The sequence below is a fragment of the Puma concolor genome, chromosome F2, assembly GCF_028749965.1.
Source record: "Puma concolor isolate L17-30 chromosome F2, mPumCon1.1.hap2, whole genome shotgun sequence".
In the NCBI taxonomy this organism is placed as follows: domain Eukaryota; kingdom Metazoa; phylum Chordata; class Mammalia; order Carnivora; family Felidae; genus Puma; species Puma concolor.
The window spans coordinates 16,577,506-16,601,620 of record NC_141684.1 but is presented as its reverse complement, the minus strand read 5'-3'; the positions used below and the strand labels follow the sequence as shown (position 1 = coordinate 16,601,620).

At 45.2% G+C, this 24,115-nt stretch overlaps 1 protein-coding gene across 1 annotated transcript in view; it reads left to right on the top strand.

Moving 5' to 3' along the window:
- The window catches only part of FER1L6 (fer-1 like family member 6), a 156,230-nt gene that overhangs the window by 22,114 nt on the left and 110,001 nt on the right, over positions 1–24,115 (top strand). Inside the window, exons 2-6 of the mRNA XM_025922674.2 lie at positions 13,159–13,241; positions 17,289–17,409; positions 20,118–20,172; positions 20,254–20,385; positions 23,893–23,955. Of these exons, the coding sequence (XP_025778459.2) occupies positions 13,159–13,241; positions 17,289–17,409; positions 20,118–20,172; positions 20,254–20,385; positions 23,893–23,955 (454 nt within the window). The remainder of the gene's footprint in view (positions 1–13,158; positions 13,242–17,288; positions 17,410–20,117; positions 20,173–20,253; positions 20,386–23,892; positions 23,956–24,115) is intronic.

The following is a 24,115-nucleotide window of genomic DNA, read 5'->3' as shown; positions in this document are numbered from 1 at the left end:
TGTACTTTGGAGGAGTCAATTACACATTAGCATCTTGTTGAATCTAGGAAGTCCTATGAAACTGGGTTTACCCCAGAATTTTCCAAATGTATTTTGAAATGGAATCTCTTTATTGGTGGAATCCGTTTGGGAATGACAAGGTCTGGATTAGAGTTCTTTAGGGTGAGTCCTCCAGAAACCAGATTCCAAGATGGCATTGGCCTGCTCAAGATTTATTGGAGAAACAGCTGGGAAGGATCAAAAGGTAGGAGCAGGAGGAGGTGAGGAGAGTCTTTAGACCGTGATACAGGTCTGACATCTGTGACAGAGGGCAGAAAGGAAGAGGAATTTGGGGAGGGAGAATCTTCTAAGAAAGTGTCCTCCAGGTTGATAGGGATTCTTGTGGCCCAAGTCACCCACTGGAGGAGTTCTAGTCTTGCAGGAAGGGCCTGAATTAGTTCACTCACTGTGCTTAGTCATTAGCTGGGAGTAGTCCACGGGCAACATGGCCTCAGTGTGGCATAGTAGTGGATTAAAAGGTGTGGCAGCTGGGGCTGTCAGTTAACTGAGTTTCCTGCAGCTGGAGATCTGTGTGGCGCTTTTTCATGACTGCCACATTTTCCAGTTGTGCCCCTTGTTAGCCCTTCAACCTTGAGTAAGTCAGTCGAGGCTTCTGGAACCTAAACAGTCAATCTACTAAATGGGGGTGGGGGTGGGGGTCTGTCCTTCCTGTCTCACATAGCTGCTGTGACACATAGCCACATATGAAAGCTGTTTGTATTCTATGAAGCATTCTAGAAATGGAGAAGATTGTTATTATGGTATTATGGGGGAGGTGATAGCCTTTTTCAAGTGCATTAGTTGCTAGAATCCCATTGTAATGCCATCACAGTGCTGAATCTCCCAAGCCTTCTACAGTGCTGGGCATCCAGTAGGTACTGAGTAAATGTTTGTTGAATCATGATAATAAGTGTTGTGAGTTCTCCAAGGAAACAGTCCATGACTATGGCTGTACGTGGGATAATGATTGCAGACATTGCAATGTATGTCCCTGGCAGGAGACCACATGGTGAAGGCAAAGCATGCGGGAGGGTGGGGGGTGATGCCCGTCGATTCGATCTATACTTGTATCTGTAACCAATATAGCAGCTTCATGGGAAGTGTGCTATTCTTCCCAGAGCGGGGAGGGCTGGAGGAGCATTGCTCAGCCTTCTTACTTGGCATCATATTTTCTCTTTTGCTTTTCTAAAATAATTCTGAAGCTAATTGAATTGCAAAGACAATTCCCAAACTTCATTCTAGATAATTGTATGGCATCGCTCCCCTGAAGTTCATTTTCCAGAGTTGTTTACCAGTTACATTATTGACTGCTTTGAGTTTTTTCAAGTCCTCCTTTGGGGATGAGTCAGAGCTAAATGGTTAAGAGGCAAGCACAGGAAAGAGGGTAAGTGAGGCAGCAGAGGTGACTTCTGACCCGGTCATTTCGTAGCTCATCTATTTGACTCTGCTGTCCTGAGGGGTGGTAGCTTTGTCTATTCCTTCAGCAGCTCAGCATTTTTTTCAATAAATATTTGTGGGATAAACCAATGAATGAATTACATGTGCGTACTATGTGCTGGGTGCTGGGGAGACAACGGTGAATCAGCTAGACAGAGTTCCTGCCCTAATGGAACTTTTTGTCTGATCGTGGTGAACACAAGCGAAAAGGAGTCATACAAAAATAAAACTTCGAATTAGGATAAGCAATGAAAAGAAACAGCACCTGCTGGACCTGGGGAAAAGGCCTCTGACAAAGGATGTCGTGACCCCCGGAGGCTGGGACCGCGTGAAACTGGAAAAAGGTGTGCGAAGCTGTGTGGCTTCCAGGCACAGAGAGGAGCATGCGCAGAGACCCGGAGGCGGGGCAGATTCTGGTTACTTCCCCGAAGGAAGTGGGTGTGGCCGGGGCGGACCCCGCAGGCAGCAGGAGATGCCGCAGAGAAAGGAGGCTTCGAGCGAGCCAGCAGGTTTGTTCATCCGGCATTTCCCTGCAGTGAGCAGTCAACAAACATTTGCTGTAGGGGGACTGCTGTACAGCCAGATGGTGTGTCCGCCGTTACGATGCGGGCTGGTATCTGAATCGGACGCAGCAGCCATGTCGGCCACGTCGGCGGAGCAGGGTATCACTCCGCAAAGCGCTAAGTCCAAATTTTAGCAGGAGGGAAGTGAACTTTAGCAGGAGGATGTTTTGGGCTCAGGGCTGCTGAGCTCTAAGGGTCGCCACGACACTCTTCCTTTGCGAAGAACAAATGCGATGAGGGCAGGAGGTTTGGTTCCTTTGCAAGAACTGGGGGTCTGGAGACAGGTTCCCTTCTGACCGTGCGTGATTCTGCTGTGCCACTCGAGCTTTGTGGTCATTGCTTTCCCCGTCTGGGACACGTGAGGCTGGGTCTCCCTGACTTCCGACGACCTTTACTTCTGATTGGGATCAACTGTACCATGATCCAAAAACGGGAGGAGGGTTGCACAGGAGACCCGCTCTCTTGTGTGTGAACTTCTGGGCCAAGGCCCATTTCTTTGGGGACAATGAGCAGTCGGCTGGGGATTTTGAATGAGGCCTCCTTGTGGATTACTGTTCAACCTGCTCAGTCCTCACCTGCAGAACCTGCTTCCCAGCCTCCTGGCCCACGCTGGGGACCCCCTTCCTCCCTTGGTGTCTGCACCTTGGAGGCTCTTATGTCACTGCCTGGCCCACAGGAGCTGACCTCGCGGCATTCTGCATGAGGCGCTCAGTGCAGCGAAGCCGACGTTCTCTCCTTTTCCGTGGTGCCGAGAAGTGCAAGACAGCAGGGTACCAGTTTCCTAGGGCTGCCATAACAAATTACCATAGACTTGGGGGCTGAAAACCCCAGAAATTTACCCTCTTACGGTTCTGGAGGCCAGAGGTCTAAAATCAAGCAGGGGGGGGGGGGGGGGGGACCTGGGTGGCCCAGTCGGTTAAGCCTCGGACTTCAGATCGGGTCATGACCTTGCGGTTCCTGAGTTCGAGCCCCTGCATCGGGCTCTATGCTGACAGCTCTGAGCCTGGAGCCTGCTTCAGATTCTCTCTCTCTCTCTTTCTCTCCCTCCCTTTCCCCCTCCCCTGCTCATGCTCTCTCTCCCTCTCTCAAAGAATAAACATTTTAAAAAATTTAAAAAAATAAATAAAATCAAGGTGCTGACAGGACCGTGCTCCGTCTGAAGGCTCTAGGGAAGGATCCTTCCTTGCTTCTCCCAGCTTCTGGTGGCTCCAGTGTTCCTTGACCTGTGTCCATATCGTTCCAATCTCTGCCTCTGTTTCCACATGGCCTCCTCCGGCTGTCTTCTCCTTTTCTGCTTCTCCTAAGGGCACTCATTGAATTTAGGGACCACTCAGATAATCCAAAATGATCTCCTCTTGAGATCTTTAACTTAATTTGCATCTGTAAAGATTCTTTTTTTTTTTTTTTTTTCCAAGTAAGGGCATATTCACATTTTCTAGAACATGGATATATCTTTTGGGGTGCCACCATTCAACACACTATAGGAAGAGTTTCTGTGGCGTTTGACATGAAAATTTCTTCTTTTTGTTTTCTTCATTTTTATAAACTTGCCCTCTTTGAAATAGGATCAGGACACAAGTCCCAATGAAATGCCACAGAGCAGAGACCACAGGCCAGAGGGCCTGAGGACACAGGCTCTGAAGTCAGGTGGCTTCAGTTCAACCCCCAACTCTGTGGCTAAGTTTTGCCATCCACACATTGAGCACAATAACAGTTTCTACCTCTGAGAGCTGTCATGGGACTTGAATAGGTGAAAGCCCTAAGTTAAGTGCTTAATAAATGTTAATTATTATTAAATGAACAATGGGATGTATTATAAGTGAGCAGGGGATGGTGTGAAGGATTAGAAGGGCAGGCTGGATGGTGGCTGGAAAGCTTCCAGGGGTTTGATATCATCTGGAGCTAGGGTTCTTCTGAGCCCTGATCTACATGGGGCTACCTGACTTGGAATGAAACACATCGGTAGCCCCTCCTCTCCAGACCTGCTCTGAGCTGCTGTGTTTGCTGATTGAAATCTTGGGATCTGGCACTAAGCCACGTGGAGAAGTTCAGAGATAGGGAACTGCCGGCAGCCACACACACAGGTGGAAAGTCATTTCCTGGGAGGCACCTGCCCCTTGCAATGGGGCAGCCTTGTGCCTGATACCCATTCCCCTGGGCCGCTGCGTTCCAGAGAGAAGCTTCTCTCTTCCCAAGACTGGCTGGATGCTGTACCTCCTGCCCTGCTGACCTGACGCGGGTCCAAGAAGTTAGTGAGCGCGAGTGCTTCTGGGCACTGTTAGGAGCCCTCGCTGGTCAAGGTGAGCTTCGGGTTCTAGTTGCTGAGCCTCACCCGCACCCTGTGCTGCAGTCTGGGCCGCTGGAAGCCCACAGGGATCCGCTGCTGCTCCTCTGCTTGTTCCTAGAGAGCCGGGCCACCATGGTGAGGCTCCAGAGTGCAGAGCCTGGGCTTTGGTGACAGATGGCTGTGTGTCTGTAGGCAAGTTAGCAGACCTCTCTGAGCAGTGGTGTGCAGCATCTGGGAAGTGAGGATTGCACAATACTTGGCTCTAGTTAGGTGCTTGCAAAGCTGCCGTTTGGGAGGTAGCAAAGAGTGGAGTCTGCCAGGCCAGAGTGCGGTTGCAGCTTATGGCTGTGGCATCTTAGGCAGATTCTTTGACCTTCCAGGCTTCGATTTCCACATCCGTAAGGGAGATTGAACACTTCTATCAGACGGTTGTTGGGATGCCTAAGTGAAAAAAACGTCTGTAGAACCTTAACCCAATGCCTGGCTTATCCTACATGCCTAAGGGACGGTAGCTATTATGACTGTTCCAGAACACTCGGAATAACGATAATAAAATGAATTGAATAAATTGTACATCGTACAACGGATAACTAAATATTGGCTCAATCCCAGTGTGGTCTGGGAAGAAAAGCATTCAGCTAGCTGTGAGGAAACAGTCTTGGAATGGCCTGAGCTCCTTTCTTCCAGTATGATACATTTTTGAAGGCAGCCAAAGGACTTCCAGTGAATTCTTGTGGAGCTTTCTGTATGTGTGCTCTATCTGTCCATCTGTCCATACATGGTGACTGGCTTCGAAAGCTTGGCATGTGGTAAAAGAGAAGGATCTTTTTCAAGTAATTATTATGAGGCATGTGATTAATGCTCTAATAAGGATAAGAGCAAAGTGCTAGGAATTCAGAAGACCGAGTGACTTGTTCCTCCTTGCCAAACTGGAGAGCCCATTGTATCAGAGGAGGTAGCTAAGCTGGGCCTGGAAAAATGGTGTTGGCAAGTAGACGTGGGAGAAGTAACCTTCAATGGGGGGCCTGGAGGGAGAAAAGTTTCATGGGCAGGAGTGTGATGAATTCAGGAAGAGCTGCCATTTGGGCTAATCACAGACTTTGGGGGTGTCAAGTGCTGAATTGGTGAGCTAAGGGACATTCACAGAATGTTGCATTAAATTAAATTTAATTAGCATGTGTAGGGTACAGCACATTAGTGTTTACCAACAGAGTGTTGCATCTTTTACCTCATTTGATCACGGCAACTGTAAGACGGACATAACTTACTTTATTTATAAGAGACATTTTACAGATGAAGGAAATGAGGGCAGAAAGGTTAAGATTTGCTCAAGATCACATAATTAGTAAGTGACTGAGTTGATATTCAAAGCCAGGGTTTGGGATCCCCGCATCAATGCTTTTTTTTTTTTTTTTTAAGTTCATTTACTTATTTGGAGACAGCGAGCACAGGGGAGGGGCAGAGAGAGAGAGGGAGAGAGAGAGAATCCCAAGCAGGCTCCACGTTGTCAGCACGGAGCCTGATGCAGGGCTCAGTCTCACAAACTGTGAGATCATGACCAGAGCCAAAATCAAGAGTTGGACACTCAACCACTGAGCCACCCAGGCACCCCTCAATATTACTATTGATATGATATGAACTCTAAGCGTTTTTGTAGATATCCTTTGTCATCTTAGGAAAGCTCTCTGCTCTTCTATTTTGTGAAGGTGGCTATGGAATGGAGACTAGTTTGCAGGAAGGAGAGAGAATGGAAGCAGGAAAACCAGTTAGGTGTTGCTCTAGAATAGGAGCAGTGTAGATGCAGAGAAGGGATGTCCTGGGCTATTTCCTCAGTGGTTGTCAGTTTTTCTAATTTTTATTTAAATTCTAGTTAACATACAGTGTAATATTGGTTTCAGGAGTAGAATTTAGTGACTCATCACTTACATACAACACACAGTGCTCATCCCAACATGTGCCCCCCTTAATGCTCATCACCCCTCAGTGGTTCTTACTTAATCACTGCTCACCTCATAAAGGTTTCAAAAGAGAAAAGAGCACTAAAGATTCCCAGGGCTCTCTTTCTCTGGGCATTCCACGTAGTGTTCTTTAAGATATTATCAGATGTTTTATGATAAAGGTGTGGTCACGTTAATGTAGAAAAATCTGAATGCTGTGTCATCCCCTTGGAGAGTCACCACAAACATCAGCATTACTAAAGGGTTTGAGACCCTACAGCAAAGGTAGTTATTTAGTTAAGAAAAAAGTTTTTAATGTATATTTATTTTTGAGAGAAAGAAAGAGAGAGTGAGTGAGAAAGTACAAGCAGGGGAGGGGCAGAGAGAGAGGGAGACACCTAATCTGAAACAGGCTCCAGGCTCTGAGCTGTCAGCACAAAGCTCAACGTGGGGCTTGAACTTGGGAATGGTGAGATCATGACCTGAGCTGAAGTCGGACACTTAACTGACTGAGCCACCCAGGTGCCTCCTTTTCAAAAAAAAATTTTAAGGTAGTTATTTAATTTAATATAGCACCATCCTTCTGTCTTCAATGTCCATGGCACCAAAAAATGAGGTTCAGAAGGCATTTCCTGTGTCCTTTCCTTACCCATCATGGAGTTAATGACTCTCACTTGTACGTCAGTGTATTGGCATCCCCGAGGTTATAACCAAGCCCTTCTCTCTCACTGTTATGTTCAAAACCTATTGAGACATAGGCCTACACATCAAATAGGGATCAAAATATCATGTCTATTGATGGTAAAGCTAGATTGGAGATTGGAGGAAGGTGTATGGGTTGGAGTCCAGGTTAGTTTTCAGATAGGTTACTGAGAATCAGATGAAGTGGTCCGCCCAGGTGCAGAGGGAAGAAACCCTGCCTCAGCGACTTACTTCCACTTGACGTTAGGGGCAGAAAGTAGAATACAGATGTGACAAGGTGGACCCACAGAAGGGAAAACCACACGGGAATAGGAACCTTGGACCTTAACACAACCCAAGAGAGGAAAATCACATGATGGATGCCATCTTCTTGCCATTCTGCCAACATGAAATCAAAGAATATATGATGAGAAGAGGAAGGTTCTGGAAGTAAAGGAAAGGAGAAAGCCTGGAAAGGGAGGGAGTTCGAACACTCCTTTATGCGGAGACACAGGGAGAGAGAACTGCTTGTTTCAAGTGTTGGGAAGCTGCCTGTAGTCTATTTTTGAATTAGAGGTTGATTCTTTTGTCTTTAAGACAACAGAGATCAGGGCTCTAATTAGCCTGGGTATAAAGAGGATGGAATAAGAAAAATGAATATTTTCACAGGGGCCTAAGCAAGAGAAAGTTTGGGGCTGGAAAGAATTCAGCAGCCCTATTTATACTGCCTGCCAATATTTATTTCTGTGGTTTCCTTGCGTTCTGACCAACCCGGTCATGTGCCAGTCTTAGCTATAAAGGAGAAGGAATAGGACATCAGTGGCCACAGGTTGAAAAAGGCTCCCCCAACCCTTGGAAGATGGCGTCAATAGCGGGCCCTGTTGGCATCCTGCGGGATGGGCAAGATGCATGTGAGGGAAAAGTCCCCATTTCCCTGAGGCAGTCCTACAGCAGCACCCTTCTACCTTGCCCTTGAACATTTGGCAAAGCTCTCTGAAGGGCTGTCAGAGGCTGGCTTAACCAGGCTGGCTCTACACAAGGTGGCTCTGAATTATTCCTGAGTCATCCTTGGTTCAGAGAAACCACAGGAGGAGGGATTCGGTAGCATCCTTGGAGGTGCATTTCCTAGACTCAGCTGACTCTTGCAGGTGACATATCAAGGTTCTCGGTGATTGTCTGTGGAGTTGGTGACATTTGAATCTCCTTATGATGGCCTCTGAGGCTGGAATGTACAAAATGGGGGCCTAACAGAGAAACATTCATTTACCGCAATGAGGTAGGAGATTGCGAATCACAGCAGAGAAAACTGGTTCCCATGAGATTGGGAGTCAGGGCCCAATCTCTTTAGGCCATTGTCTGGGACACTTTGGACCCAAATAGAGGACTGATCCTTCTCTGTCTTAAACTGAAGGACTCAGTTCCTCCAAGGATGGGTTGATCCTGTGCAGAGTAGAGAAGGCAACAAAATTGTGGACCAGTTGCCAGGATGGGGGTTGAGTGGAAGACGAGCTGGGGTAGGATGATAAAGTCCAGCCCACCAAACAGATCCACCAAGTGCTCTGAACTTCCTAAGTTTCACTGCCCCCCTTTGATTAAAAATTTGCCTTTGAACTTCCTTTAAAAAACGTGCACTTTCTCTTTGTGAGGAGAGTTCACTGGCACTAATTACTTAAGTACAGGGATTTGCAACCCTACTTCACATTAGAATGACCTTGGGAACGTAAAAACTACCAAGCCATTGGCCTCGCTGCTGACCAGGGAAATCAGATTCTCCGGGATGGGATCTGGCCGCAGTGTGGGAGACAGTTTTAGAAAGCGCCCCATATGGGTCCGATATGCAGCCAAAGTTAACCATCATTGCCTAAAGAAATAAGATATAGCAGGCAAGTTGCTATAGGAAGATTATGGGGAGAGAGGAAGAAACATTTCGGTCTTGGCAAGGCAGGAAGACACATGGATTTATATTTTAACAATCTTCAGTCAAAAGCCAACATAGTGGCTATTTCTATATTTGGTGATTCGCCTTTAATGAATATATCCCAGGCTTAAAAGTAAGATGAGTACACAGATCAGATATTCCCAAGAAGGTATTTCTCCGTAGGCAACTTGGAATTTATCCAAGGCTCTCTGGATGACCTCAGAATGGTGGTAAGGCTTGATTTTGCTTTATTTTTAAGGTGGTCCTGATTGCATACAAAGCCATTCTTTTAATAAGGAATTTTAAGGTTTATAAGAGTTTGCCATATAAATCAATTCATAAATCAAAGTTGTTTTTTCCACGCTGGATGTTATGACTCTGTGTTTGGAGGGTGAGGTGCACAGATGACCTGTATCCTGTGACCTTAGGTGGGAGGAGAGCAGGAGGGGCTAGTAACAGAGACATCGGTTGACTCAGCTTCGTGTTTGGTTGCTGGGCCTGAGCTGCTTCTGTTCCACATTGAAGGTAGAAAAGGTGACTCCGGGAGGGGAATTTTGTGATGCAAGTGGAAAACCACATGGAGACCCTCATTGTGAGCCATTTCCTAATCTGTGTCCAGTGAGCCACGGACATGAGATTAAATTCGTTATTTGTAGAGCTCCTAACCGTTCAGCATGAGCACTGAATGGGGTCATAATACATAACATCCTACAAGAAAAGCAGAGTTAATAACTTTATTGCCACTTCCTGCAGAAGAAGAGCCTGAAGCTCAGAGAAGTCCCATGGCCGGCCCCACTGGCGTAGTTAGAAAATGGTAGACGTGAGACCCAAACTCTAGTTGTCCAGCCCCTCTTTCTGTGTGCCGGGCCGGCTGCCTCCCCGCGGTGCCGGCCCTGTGGTTCAACATGGAGTGATGCCCACCTGGAACAGATGTGCTGAAGCCAAAGCCTAACATGTGCACTGTTTAACGCTCTTATTGTTTGGATACAGATATCGGAGTCATGGTAGCTTTCACCCCGAGGAGACCAGGTTGGTACGGGGGTTTCTGTGTGTCTTGACTTACCTTGGGGTGGCCCCGGGAGGAGATTCAATAGTTCTGATACGAGAGCCCCATCGCTTTTGTAAAGTGGGAGAGTTCCCTTGCTAGAGTCCTCAGCAAGCCAAGAAGGAGAAGGGCGGTTTGATGGCTGTTGCCCTGGGGACTTATTTCCTCATTTACTGGCCGATCCCAACATACTGGCTAGAAACCCCTGACAACCTCTTGTTTGTAAAGATGGATAATAATAGCATCCGTCTCGCGGTCTGTTGTGAGAACCCTAGGAGATGGTGTGTGTAAAATGGTGCTCCTGGCACATAGTGTTAATACATGTTTAAAAAATATTGAACTCAGGGGAATAGTGCAGCACATTTCCGTGTCATCAATGTTGTAATGCAGCATTTTGCAGTGGGTTTTACACTTTCCAAGCCTTGTTTCCTATTTTAACGCCACCCTATGAATTGGGTAAGAAATGTCCTTGGGTCATGTGGGAATGAACCATGCTCATCTGGGTTAAGTGGCTGGTCCTAAATTCAAGAGGTAACAGGCGATTCAAGCAGGCCCGTGGGCCGTCTTCTGTCGCCAGTTCACTCTCTGCTGCCCAGTCTGCCCGTGGCCGATTATTCTGGGCTGCTGAGCCATGCCTTCTCTCTACTGCAGATGTCACGGGGCTGAGGAGGAAAAATCAATTTTCATCAAGAAGCCTTTCATGCTGGGAGTCATGCTGGGAGTGCCCTTGATGACTGACTCAGGGTTTCAGGCAAACAACCTTGTGCGTTTGTGAAACAAACATCAAGCCATCCAGGGGAGCTGAGCTGATTGTAAATCCACTGGGCATTACTGAAAGGCTCTGCGGCTTCCTTGGTGGCTGGGTCTGAGCTGTGCCTAGAAAAGAGCTTCTCAGCATTGGGTCTTCTACAAAGCAATTACAAATTTCTGAAAGTGGCTCCAGACATTGCTATGTTTTAAACTTCCTGAGGTGCCCCTAATGGTCAGCTGGGCCAAGAGATCTTGGTTTCCGAGGGGGCAGAGGTATCTGTCTTTCTCTCTTTTTCTGCCCTCGCTAGCAACCTCGGGCATGCTTCAGTGCCTCCGTCACAAGCTGCCTGATGGGAGATGCAGAATGCCAAGGCCATCTGTGATGAGGATGTCAGCTTCCTAAAGGAACATCAAGTCTCCCTGTGGTAGATACTGTCATTTATGAGTAGTGACTTCCTGTTTGCTGATGGAAGAAATTCAGCCTTTTCAAATATGCCTCCATGAAATGACCATGGCATTGAGCCGCTGGGGACCACACTGGCAAGTCAGGGTTTGGAAGGTGCTGGCCTGGGCCCTCCGTTTGGTAACTGTCTTTTGAAAACAGGAAAGTTATTGGAAGTTGCCTTTAAGAAATTTCAGAAGAGGGAAATCCTCCTTGTGTATGTTCCTCTGAGATTCTTGGGATACTTAGAATGATTTGCATCACAGATGATGGCAAACCAAAGAGAGGGAAATGCTACCTGCAAAAAGGGCACATTCTAGCACTTTCTATATACCGGGCACTGCCTTCAGTGCTTTGATGACTTCACCTCATTTTTAGTCTCACAGGTCTGTGAAGCAGGTACGTTATTATTCCTTTCCATAAATTTGTACCCGTGGGGAAACTGAGGCAAAGAGAAGTATCGTGACTTGCCCAATCCATCGATGTCTTGCAGAGTTCCGGAGCCTGTTCTTTCCATTCTACTGTATCTCAGGGTCTTAAAGGACCCCCAAGATCCCATAGACCAGTCCCCCTCTTCTGATGTTTGTTCTCTCTACAACATCCTTTTCTGGTGGTCACCAGGCCTTTGCTTGCCCACCTCCAGGAACAGGGAACTCACAGCTACCCAATGCAGTCCATTTCACTGTTGAGACAACACCAATGTGGGGGGGCTCCTTAATTTCTCAGTTGAATTAAAGCAGAACATAAAAAGAATAAATAAGTAAATTAATAAATAAATAGAATGAACATCTATCACCTAGTAGCTTCCATTCATTGGTCTTAATCCTATCCTTTATGAGAAGAACAAGAATACTAACATTTATTGAGCAACCTGTATGTTCCATGTACTGTGCTAAATGCTTTGCTTTTCTTATCTTGTCTCACACGTGAGGGCCCTAAAGTGCAGAGAGGGTCAGCCTGCACAGATAGCACTGGGACTAGAACCCGGACAGTCTGATGTGGAATCCCTGCTCTGAGCTCCTCGCGAGTCCTACCCACACAAGCAGCACACTGGACGTCATTGATGGCCTTCCACTCTCTTCACATGCAGGACTTGCAGGATGTTCCCTGGGAGGCTTTGCTGCTCTCCCCTCCCTTCTCCTTTCTGCCCTTTTTCTTCCTTCTCCGTCCTCTGGGGGGCCAGCTCACCAGCCTGCCTGACTCAGGGCCAGGACTTCCCTCTGAACTGGGTCCATCATTGTACTGTCCTGTGTTCGGTCCCCCTCAACTCCAGAAAGGGATCTCTCAGGAGGAGTGTCCAGAATGCTTCTGTTGTCTGTTAAGATGGAGAAGCAGGGCTCTTTCCTGGGATAGAGGGAGGCCCCAAGTAGCTTCCGCTCACAGCTAATAATGACAGTAATAATAGAAGCTAATATTCTAGGCACACACCATCAGTGTCAGCTGAGCTGTGCACTTGTGGTGGGACCTCACAGGGTCTTGACCTTGGAAATAGTATGGGAGTGTGGCTCTGGAGAATGTGTTCACTCTGCTCAGGGAAACCTGTTCAGGCCGCCCACTGGCTCTAGTCTGGGTTCTGAAATCAGACAGACCTGGGTTCTGGGTAGCTTTGATGCTCAGAGCTGTGTGACCTTAGAAATACTACCTACCCTCTCTGGGCCTTGGCTCTTCATCTTTAAGATGGGTGAGAGGGGGGTTGCTGTGTTGGCTAAGTGATGTCATTCATTTTTGAGTGCCTAGTGCAGGGAAGTGAGGAGAAATGGTGAAATACCAGCCGGTGGTGTTAGTATTCATATTCTGCGTCATTTAAGTTCTAGGTGGACCTCATGATTTCTGGTGAGGTTTCATGGTTTCTGCAAATGTAGAGCTGTCTGAAGAGCTTGTTGGTTCTTCCTGACTTGTCTTTTGATCCTCATCCACCAGGGTGAAAGAGGAGGCTGGTAAGCTTCCAGGAAAACTCTGTGTGTGTGTGTGTGTGTGTGTGTGTGTGTTTTCTCCTAATATGTCTGAATGACTTGAAGTTACTGTTACAATGTTGTTTAGTTTTTCTTCTTCTTTTCAGAAAGGGGATGTTTGGGCTCAAGCTGAAGAAGAAGAAGAAGAAAGCAGAGAAGGGGTTAACACTAGCCAATAAGGCTGCTCAAGGTGAGGCTTTTGGGGGTGGGGGGAAATGCACTATGCTGGCATTGGGAGCCTACAGGTCTCATAGAGTTGACACCTCCTTGGCTGAGAATGGAGCTGTCCCTCCGTGGAAGCGTGGAAGCCAGGTGGGGGGGTGTGCTACCTGCTGGGTCTTCAGGCCCTGCTGGTCACAGGTGCAATCCACCCCAGTGCTGCTGGTCACCTGGTCATTGGGCCCAACAGGGGTGGGGCGGACACCTGCTGGGCATGGAAGGGGACCCCAAGGAGACGCGGTGACAAGGTCCAAGCTCCTGTTTCTCTTCTCATTTGCTCTGTAACCCAGGATAAGCCACTGCACAGCTCTGATTCTGTTTCTTCCTTTGTCAAGTGGGCACGATGTGGGTTGCTGGGCTGACCTCACACACCATGGGGAGGATCCAGTGAGATTTTAAAAATAAGAGTGAGGATAGCAGCTGCTACGGGGGAGGCTCTGCATTTATTGTCTCATTTGACCCTGCCATCATCTTACCAGTGGGTGTTGTTATCCCAGGTTTACAAATGAGGTTGCAGAGATGCAGAGAGAATAAGTAAAGTATGGGAAGGACAGTGGCAGAATTTGCAGGGCCTAGTGGAAAATAAGAACGCAAAGCCCTTGCTAAGAAATTATTAAGAGTTTGTGGATGGCAATAGCAGAGTGCTGAGCTCAGTGTGACAAGGTCCTTCGGATCACAGGACCCTGTGTGGAGGCACAGACCCCGCAAGCCTCTCAGGCTGGGAGCCCAGAACCAGGAAGCAGTGGTGTTGGGATGCACGTCCTGGCTGCCGGACTTTTTGCCCTCAGAATGGGCGGCTTGCTTCTTCGAAAGAACAAATAAATCCCCAAGTTACAGTGTGAACCGTACGTACCGATGGGGCCAGGCCTGGCATCAGGTAGACACACGTTTGTTGAGTCAAATAGGATTAACTGCTTCCGATGGACAGGTCTGCGGTGGTCTTCTGGAGACTTCTGCTGAGTGGCCCTGACAACACCCAGCGTGAGGCTAGCTTTCTGGAACATTTACAAGCCCAAATGGTGCAGTGGGTCTGCTGTGTCTTCACCCCTCTCGTCTCCTTGGAGGGACCCATTGGGATGGAATGGGAGAGGCATTTTAAGTGGGGACAGGACTTAAAGCTTAAAGAAATACTTGTCTGTTCAGTCAAATTGAAGGTATCAGGGAGTAGGTAGAAAAGGCTTTTAGGTCTTTCCTGGTGTCTTTGAAATTGTGACCCTACAGTAGGTCCTGGGGCACAAGGCTGAATGAGACAGTCCCTTACTTTCACGATGTTACAAAAAATAATATTTATGACACATTTAACAAGTCCCTGCTGCTTTTTATTTGACATGCATCATTCATGACTCTGAAATGTAGGTTCTTTTGCCCCTATTTTACAATAGAGGTTCGGAGAGGGTGAGTGCTTGCCCAAAGTCACACAGCCAATAAGTGGAGAAGCCAGCTCCTGAGCCTAGGTCAATCTTATACACAGGCCTGGGTTTTCCTATTCCATGGGTCAGCCTCCAGTTAGGAGCCTATAATGACCACGTAGGGAAGGAAAGAACAAGGTGGTGGAGATTTAGGGCAGTCAACCTCAGGCATTTCAGAGAAGCTGGTTCCTATGGCTCATTCTAATTAGAGTTGTCAGCCCAGAAAGCAAACAAGGCAGAGAGGAATCAGACCCTTCCTAGAAAGTAAATAGCATTCATCCTGCTGACTAGGGGCTTGCCCTGTGGGAGACTGACAAAACAAAGTCCATAGAAGTGAGTACACTTTGGTCTTTCCTTTTGGGCCTATCTTGGAAAGTTAGGCTCTTCTGGATGTAGCATTTGGAGATTCTCAGAGTCAGTGGGTCTCACGTCTGTGTATTTGAGGCATAGTGGCTATATCTTAATTTCATAAAATTCCAGTGATCCTAACCCATCCTTTAACTAGTTATCCGACAGAGTTTTTGAGTACCTCCCATGATCTTCCATTCATGCATTTACTCAAGAAAGACTAATGGAAGTTCCACTGAGTGTTGGGTCCTGTGCTAGATTCTATTCTATATGATGGTGAACATCGGATAGATTAGAGACGGGCTAGCCCTGTGTAGGACTCTTCCGTTTGTCTTTCCAAATCAATTCTCCACCTGTCCTCAGCCCCAGGAGGCTGACCTGTATTGATGCACAGCCCAGGTCCCTTTCCCGATGGGGCGCCCCAGCAGGAAGTTTGAAGGACGGAGGAGTGTGAGCTCAGGATTCATGGTTGGATGTGCCCCTCAACGAAGGGGATGGTTACTGCTCTTTATAGGGAAGCCAGCTGGACCTGACTTCCTCTCCTTCCAGGTTCTGGTAACTGCTCTCCTCATTTTGGGGTCTTCCAAACAGATACAGTGTGGCTGCTCTGAGCCTCAGGTAGCTGCACAACCCTTTGTGATTTTCCTGTACCCACACCCGTGTAAATTACCAAGTCCTCAGATCATTCTGTTCTGGGGGCACCCTCTGTTATCTATTGGGACCTGAGGAGGTACCTGAATTACAAGTTGAGAAAAGTGCTATAAAGAACATAGAAAAAAAAAGCATCTCTGTGGGGTGGGTAACATTGGCCTTGCCTCGCTTTATAGATGAGGACAGCAGGGCTGAGAAAAGATCCTCAAGTTAGGGTGTGGCAGGGCTGGGATTTCCACCCAACCTTTGGGGCCAGGGTTTTGAACTACACCATGCAGAGTCTCTTAGTGCATGAGAGTATTCCACACTGTCTGTTTTTTACCAAAAACCTGGCTGAGAGGTGGTTCCTCAGCTTTGCTACACCTTAGAATCACCTGGGGTCCGTGTGGGGCAGTGCACCTGGGTGGCTCAGCTCAGGTCATGATCTCGTTTGTGAGTTTGAGCCCTGCTGCAGGCTCCGAAGTGGCAGTGTGGAGCCTGCTTGGGATTCTCTGTCTCTCTCTCTCTCTCTCTCTCTCTCTCAAAATAAATAAACAAACTTTAAAAAGAAAAGGAATCACCTGGGGATTTAAAACATCTTGACATCCAGGTGATATCCCAGATAAATTAAATCAGAATCCCACAGTGGGGGAAGAGATCTAAAGAATATGTTTACTATCTATTCATTTAAATTTTCTAGACACTTGTGCATTCCTTTCCTGTGGCTGCTATAACAAATTACCACAAACTGGGTGGGTTAAAATAACCCACATTAATTTTCTCATAGTAATGGAGGCTGGAAATCAGTATCACTGGGTGGAAATAAAAATATTGGCAGGGCCCCATCCCCTGGGGAGTATCTGATTCCTGCCTCTAGTGTTCTTCTGATGGTTATGATGGGCATCTGTCCCACCTCTGCCTGTGATTACATTGCATTCTTCTGTTCCCTGCCTCCCTCTTGTAAGGATATATATTATTGCAATTAGGACCCACCTGTATAATCTAGGATAATCTCCTCATCTCAAAATCCTTCATTTAATCACATCTGCAAAGACCCTTTTTCCAAGTAACATTTACAGGTTCTGGAGACTAGGACTCCATATCTTTGGGGACTATGATTCAACCTAGGGCACCTTTCTACTCAAAATTGGCCCTCAGACAGCAGGAACAGATCTACATGGGACATTGCTATTGGAAATGCAGAATCTTGGGCTCCACCCCAGACCTGCTGAATCAGAATCTGCATTTTAACAGCTTCCCAGGTGATTCTTATGCACATTAAATTTTACTGATGAGGTTCAGAGGGAATAAATTACTTGTCTGAAATTCCACTGTGGCAAGGTCATGACTTGAAAGCATGTCTTTGAATTCATAATCCAGTTTTCTTTCCATAATACCATGCATATAAATCTACTCTTTTTTGGGAATAGAAGACGAATTTACTGTTTAGAAAAGTTAAGGTATGTGCCTGTCTTTTCTGCCAATAAAATGTTAAGTTGCACGCTGGCAGGGACTGTCTGAATGTCTTCATGTACCCCTTATGGTGATTAGCATAGCGCTGGACGGTTGAGGCTCAGATCACCACTGTGGATCATATTTGACAGAGTTTTCTTCCTTGTTTGCTTCTCTAGATGGCCAGGATGAAGCAGAAGCATCACAGGAGGGGCCTTCACACCAGGAAGGACTGGGAGGAGATTTAATTTATGGTCATGCGTCTGTGACCCCTGTCCCTGCAGCTCCTCCAAAGAGAAGGTACAGTGCTGGTGCAGGCAGTCAGCACACATTTACTGGGCACCTCCATGTGCAGGAACCCCTGCAGGCTCTGGGAAACAGAGAATAATAACTGATCACTGGTCACAAGGCGCCAAAGGTCTAAGGCAGGAAGACAAGAGGTCTGTATGTATTCAGTTTCCTCCACGGCAGTGCTGGCGTCCTGATACTGGTCAGCCTTCAGCAAGCCAGGGTCCCACCTTGACCAACTTCTGCCCTTAAATCCCCTGAGTTGAGGTCTCATAATTCAGCAATGACAGCAACAACAGGAGGCAGACTCAGGAGCTGTCCCTCACCTGCTCTTTAATTCATCAAGCTGCCAGGTGTCTCAGCTCTGTGTTTGTCCCAAATGTTTGTACTACCCGACAAAAAGTCAGGACGAACTGGCCTTCGTGCCTGTGATTTGCTCTACCAGTTAGCAATTGATGTGTAACACTCCCAAACTCAGAGGCTTAGTAAAAAATTTGTTGCTCCTTATGAGTCTGTGGGCTTCTTGGTTAGTTTTACTGGTTCTAGACTGATACACATCCACACTCATGTGTGTGCGTGTGGTCATTTGGTAGCTCTGCTGATTTCAGTTTGAGTGTTGGCTGGTAATAGGCTGGTCTAAGATTGCTTCACCTGGGACCACCGAGCTCCCCTCGATATGGCATTAGATCCTCCAGCAGGCTAGTCTGATCTTGTTCTAATGGTGGTGATGGCAGAGTTCCGGGAGAAGGAGTATGAGTACATAAGGTCTTTTGAGCCCAGGCTTGGAATTAGCATGAGTCATTTCTGCTGCATTCTATTCACCAGTGCAAGTCTCGAGTCCAGCCCATGTCAGAATGAGGGACAAGTCATAAGGCAAAGAGCATTGTTCCAAGGAAGCTAATACCTGGGGCTATCAATGCCTTCAGTCTACCATATTTGTTTATGTCTATTTCTTACTCATGGTAATTCCTCATGCCATCCCTTCTTTGTCCACTCAGAATTCTTATTGTCAATAAAGCAAATTAGTGCTTCCCTGTATGGCAGACTGAGTTGTTACTACTGGGCCCTACAGGATGGCACACAGTAGATATGTGGGTAGAGGGGGTTGGGAAACAGCTGGAAATCAGAGACGGTGATAGCTGAGAGGTTGACTCTTTAAAGGAGACATGAAGTTTGTATGCACATACTCACTGCGGTATCTCCTTCCCCCTTTACTACACCATGACGACCATGGCCCCCTAAGCTCCCTGACTCAGGATTTCAGTTACTTTAAAATATCCTTGAAGGGATCCCTTGCCATTTATTCCACCAGAATAACAGCACCGCATGGAGGAAGGCAGGAGAAAAAGAAATAGGGAGTAGACTTTTTCTTTTTCCCTGGTCAGTGCATTCTCCATCAGTTGAAATTCTACCCACCAGATAATGCTCATTGACATCCAACCTCTGCAGTGAATTCTTCGTTGCTTACCTGGGCTCTCGGGAACTTCTCTCTTCTCTGAACTCCTATCACTTTTTTTTTTTTTTTTTTTTCTACAACACATTTTACACTTAAGAGTTTTTTCTTGCCATGCTTTGGTCCTCTCTCCCTTGGATAGATTGCTAGCTCTGTAACGGCCAGGATGATGGCTCATTCATCTGTTTTTTTCTCTGAGACCAGCACAGAGCTTTCGCACAGTAAATGATCAATGCGAATTTGCCATTTTATTAATGAACATATATACCTTTTGCTATGTACTCTTCCCTACATACATTATCTCCTTTCAGCCTCAGAACAACACTACACGGTAGGAATTATTATGTCCATTTTCAGATGAGGAAATTAAGGGTAACGTCACAAAATTGGGAAAAATAAATATTTTAATTCAGATCAGTCTGAGTCTAAAGCTTTGGGATTTTTACTAGCCTTCTTTGTTCTCTACTGGACTCAGTTGTAATCGGCGGAAATGGAATGAAGTCAAATGCAAGATGGTATTGTTGGAAAGCAGGAGAATAAAATCCAATAGGAACTCAAGCTCAGTTCATTTCCCACCCGTTGCTGCCTTGGTAACAACAGGGATCTGTCACCTCTTTCTACTGTTATCCGATTTCTAAATGCCCAGGTGTTGTGCATCTGTTTCTAATTCCTTACGACAGTCCAGATAAATGAAATCCCCTGGAATGTGAAATCTCACTGGCTTGGCATCTGGGTTGCTCCTTCCGATTTTCTCTTTTACCAATTCTTTCGAAAGCAATCACAAAACTCAGGATTCTTTTACCTACTATAAATGGTAAAGGGGTCCTGTGGATAGGATCGGACAGGAAATAAGGGAGATCTTTATGCAGACCCAGCTGTGCTACTGACTTGCTGAGGCATCTGAGTTTCTCATTTTGTAAAACCAAAAATAAATGATACTGATGATCATACGCACAATAAGAGTTGACACTTATTCTCACCAAGCACTGGGTTAAACCTTTACATGCATTATATCATTTAATTGTAGCCATTATCTCATGCGGTAAGTGCTATTATTAGCTTCATTTTTAAGATGGAGTAACTGAGTCATAGAGAGGTTGAGTCACTTGTTCATTTACATTTTATCTCTTCCAGAGATGGAGAGAGAATATGTGATACAGTATAAATAAAAGCGCTTAGAAGTACCTGGGAAAATATTATCAAGGCTTATGGATCCCAAGTATGTTCTTATTTAATGAAACAAATACGTTAAACTTTCTTTTAATAGATCAAAACTGTCGAGTAAGATCCATGATGGGGAGATCAGATCCCAAAACTATCAAGTAAGTGACAGTCTGTCCTGTGTCTTCTTGTGTGAATGAACAGCAAGGTCCAGAGTGCATATCTGCTACTTTGTGTTGTAGATTGCCATCACCATCATTGAGGCCCGCCAGCTGGTGGGTGAGAACATTGATCCAGTTGTGATCATTGAGGTTGGGGATGAGAAGAAGCAGAGCACCGTGAAGGAAGGAACCAACAGCCCATTTTACAATGAAGTGAGTCACGGAGGTCACCAGTATCCTCTCCACCAACAGTCCCTGCACTGCCATCTGGGGTATTCTTTAGCCAAATAGAAAAACTGTGTCCCTCCTCACTGCTTCCCACCACTCATCTAAGCCCTGGAAAATTCTCTGAGCTCCTTGCAGACAGCCCCATAGAGTTTCACAAAAAAGATAATGGAAAGGAGAGATGAGGAATTCCCACTGATTTTAAATTCATTGCTGTGTTTTCGAAATACCCCATTTTCTTGTCTCTTTTTTTAAAATTTATTCTTCTATCTCATATGATGATCTTCATTCACTATAAGGTCTGGTTTTATATTCAATAAATGTATTGAGTGTTGGTTGTAAAGAAGATAAACATTCTTTTTCATGAAAGAGACCCTAGAAATTTAATTATTAATTTTGAAATAGACATGTTGCATCGGAAAGTAAAATAGTCATATTTTTCCAAGCAGTGCAGAAATTGTGGACATCAAAGAGCGGAAAGCATCAAAGAGAGACAGGAGGCTTCTAAGTGTTCTACACACTGAATTATTTTTTTTTAATAAGATTACACAGTAAAAAAAGTGGTAAAATATACAGAGTATAAAATGATATATGATGAAGAATATGCATCCCTCTGATCTTTGATCCCTTAACCCCCTTCCTCCTGCCCTAGAGGCAGCCATCCTCACCAGGCATTTGTGTACCCTTCCAGAGATATCCCAGGCATGTATGCGAGTACAAATAAATATTGTAACCAAATGGTAGCATTCTGTCCACACTGTCCTGGACCATGATCTTTTCACAAAGCAATGTATTTTAGATGATATTAGAGGTAATATCAAGACATATAGTTCAGTCTCATTTTCCCCTCATTGGTGTAGTTTCCCATTGCATTGATACACCATAATTTTCTAAACCCGTCAATCTCTCATTGATGGATATTAATTTTTTTCATCTTTCAGCTACTACTTACACTCACATTAATATGGCATAACTGGGACAAAGAATATGCACATTAAGAATTTTGAGGGGTGCCTGGGTGGCTCAGTCGGTTAAGCGTCCGACTTCGGCTCAGGTAATGATCCCATGGTCCGTGAGTTCGAGCCCCGCGTCGGGCTCTGTGCTGACAGCTCAGAGCCTGGAGCCTGTTTCAGATTCTGTATCTCCCTCTCTCTCTGCCCCTCCCCTATTCATGCTCTGTGTCTCTCTGTCTCAAAAATAAATAAACGTTAAAAAAAAAAAAAGAATTTTGATATCACAAAATGCCCTCAAAGAGGTAATAATTTATACTCCAACTAACAGTGCACAAGAGTGCCTATTTCCCCATAGTCACTTTGACACCACGAATTACGAGAAAAATGCAGCGAACTCTTAATTATTTCCCTAATGGGAATAGTAATTGAAAAGGGAGACCGTTGGTAATGAAATCAACAGAAAATGGGCAAATCGGATTTGAGCTGTTAACTGCTTTCCTTGTCATCCATCACTCCTGTCTCTAAGCCTTTTACCATGAGTTGTTTCCTTCCTGTTCTACCCCCAACTCCAGAACAACTTTTAGCATGGATGGGACATGAAATAATGTGTATGAAAATGCTTTAAAACTGCAAAGCTCTACAGGTTTGTTAAATGCTGTAATTAGTATTTTCTTTATGCATACAAGTCCTGGATCTAAATTACATTAAGTTGGGACCAAGTACAATCAGTAGACACTCAAGTAAAAATATAGAAGTTGAACTAAAAACCTTTGTTACAGCTTTTGCCTCTAATTTTCAAGCCAAAGGCCATCAGATGTTGAAGGAAACAGTTAATAGTGGCTAGGGAATATTTTCCAGCTATAAAAATGTGTGTGGCTCAAAGGTCTAGGGAACCTGTGTGAGGCAATTGAGTTTGAAATGTGAAATGCAGCAGAAAGCAATAAACATTGGAACTAATTTATTGGTCCAAGGAACCCACAGCATCTCATACATAAAAATAAGAAATTTCATCTGGGTTTTCCACATAAAAGAAATTCTGAACAATAAAACTCTTTAAAAGTTTGATACATATCTATATATATCTATATACATCTTTAAAAGTTTCATATATATATATGAATATATATATATATGAAAAACTTCCTGAAATGTCATATGTATTTTCCCATTTTCTTAAACAGAAGACATGGAATGTAATGTGACCTGTCATTGATATCTAAGGACCGCCATTTTGAAGGTCTCTTATTATGGCGTGTGATGGCATTTTTCACTTTCCACATTTTGGTTTTTCTGTTTTGCCCTGTAAAAGCAGGCTGTGAGCAGAGAGCTCTCCCATTCCTACTACTGTCCTGTTCATCTCTAAGGCCCTTGTGTTATTTCTCCACAGCAAAGCTCAAAAACATATAAAAAGCAACTTTCTGGCCCTGCCTCCCTCACCCCAACTAGTCCCCCAAATGACACAACCCACAATGAGACACCATCCCAGTGTTCTAAATCTTAGGAGAATACAACTTCACATTTGGGAGGTGCTCAGTAAAGTTCAAACAGTGAAATATCTAGTACTTGAACCCCTTGTGTGATAACTTCTGGAGAAATAAGCCAAGCTCTCAGGTCCATCAATAACCAGCTGTCTGAATCTAGGCATGTCTTTTAAATCCTTTGGGCTTCAGTCTTCCTTTGTCTGTAGGATATAGAGACTGGTCTAATTTCTTTGACTCTGAAATTTAACCACTTTTTTGGGACGCCTGGGTGGCTCAGTCGGTTAAGCGTCTGACTCTTGATTTTGGCTCAGGTCATGGTCTCACAGTTCGTGAGTTCAAGCCCTGCGTCGAGCTCTGCACTGATATGTCTGTCTCCCTCTCTTTCTGCCCCTCTCCTGCTTTCTCTCTCTCTCAAATAAATAAACATTAGAAAAAATAAAATCCAAACACTTTCTTAAAATTAGAAGTCTTCCTTGTCCATAATTTCTTTTCATACTCTTCCTGGTCAATCTTGGGAATAGCACAGCAATGTTTAAAACTGCAAAATCCTGAGGAAATTAGATTTTAATCAAGTTCACCCCAAATTAAAACCACATTGAGATATGATTTTTTATCATTATTAATAGGCAAAAAATTTAAGAGAATTGATAACATAAAGGGTTTACAGGGTTCTGGAGAAATGGTATTTTTGTATGCTGGCAGTGAGAATATAAAATGGCTTGGCCCCTTTGGAAAGAAATTTCACACTATCTATTAGAAATTCACATGCGCAGAAGCTATGACCCAACAATTCCACTTTTCATGTCCATTTTAGAGGAAAAATCACCTATATCCTGGACAAGTATGGGGTGAGAGCATTTTTTTTTTTGCATTTGAAAACAAATTAAAAAGAATTTAGGTGATCTTAAATAGGAGATGACCAATCTACTGATGGTATATTCATGCCACTGAGGACCATGCAGCAATTGGTTAGAATGATAGAAATCTACAACTACTCCAGTAATAAGGTTTTTAGATGCAAGTCTGGAATTTATGGCCAAAATGAATTTTATGTTTTATAGTACTTTGTCTTTGACTTCACTGGACCCCAAGTGCATCTTTTTGACAAGATCATCAAAATCTCAGTAAGTGTATCATTGGTGATGGAGGGGCGGGGTGATGGAAAAGATTGTAGGCATTGGGAACTCTCTAGAACAGCTCAGCCTGTGTAGGGGTGAATAGGTTTGGGAGGGGTGAGTGTGGGTTGGTGAGTTCCAAACCAACAGGATAGAACATGAAATAACT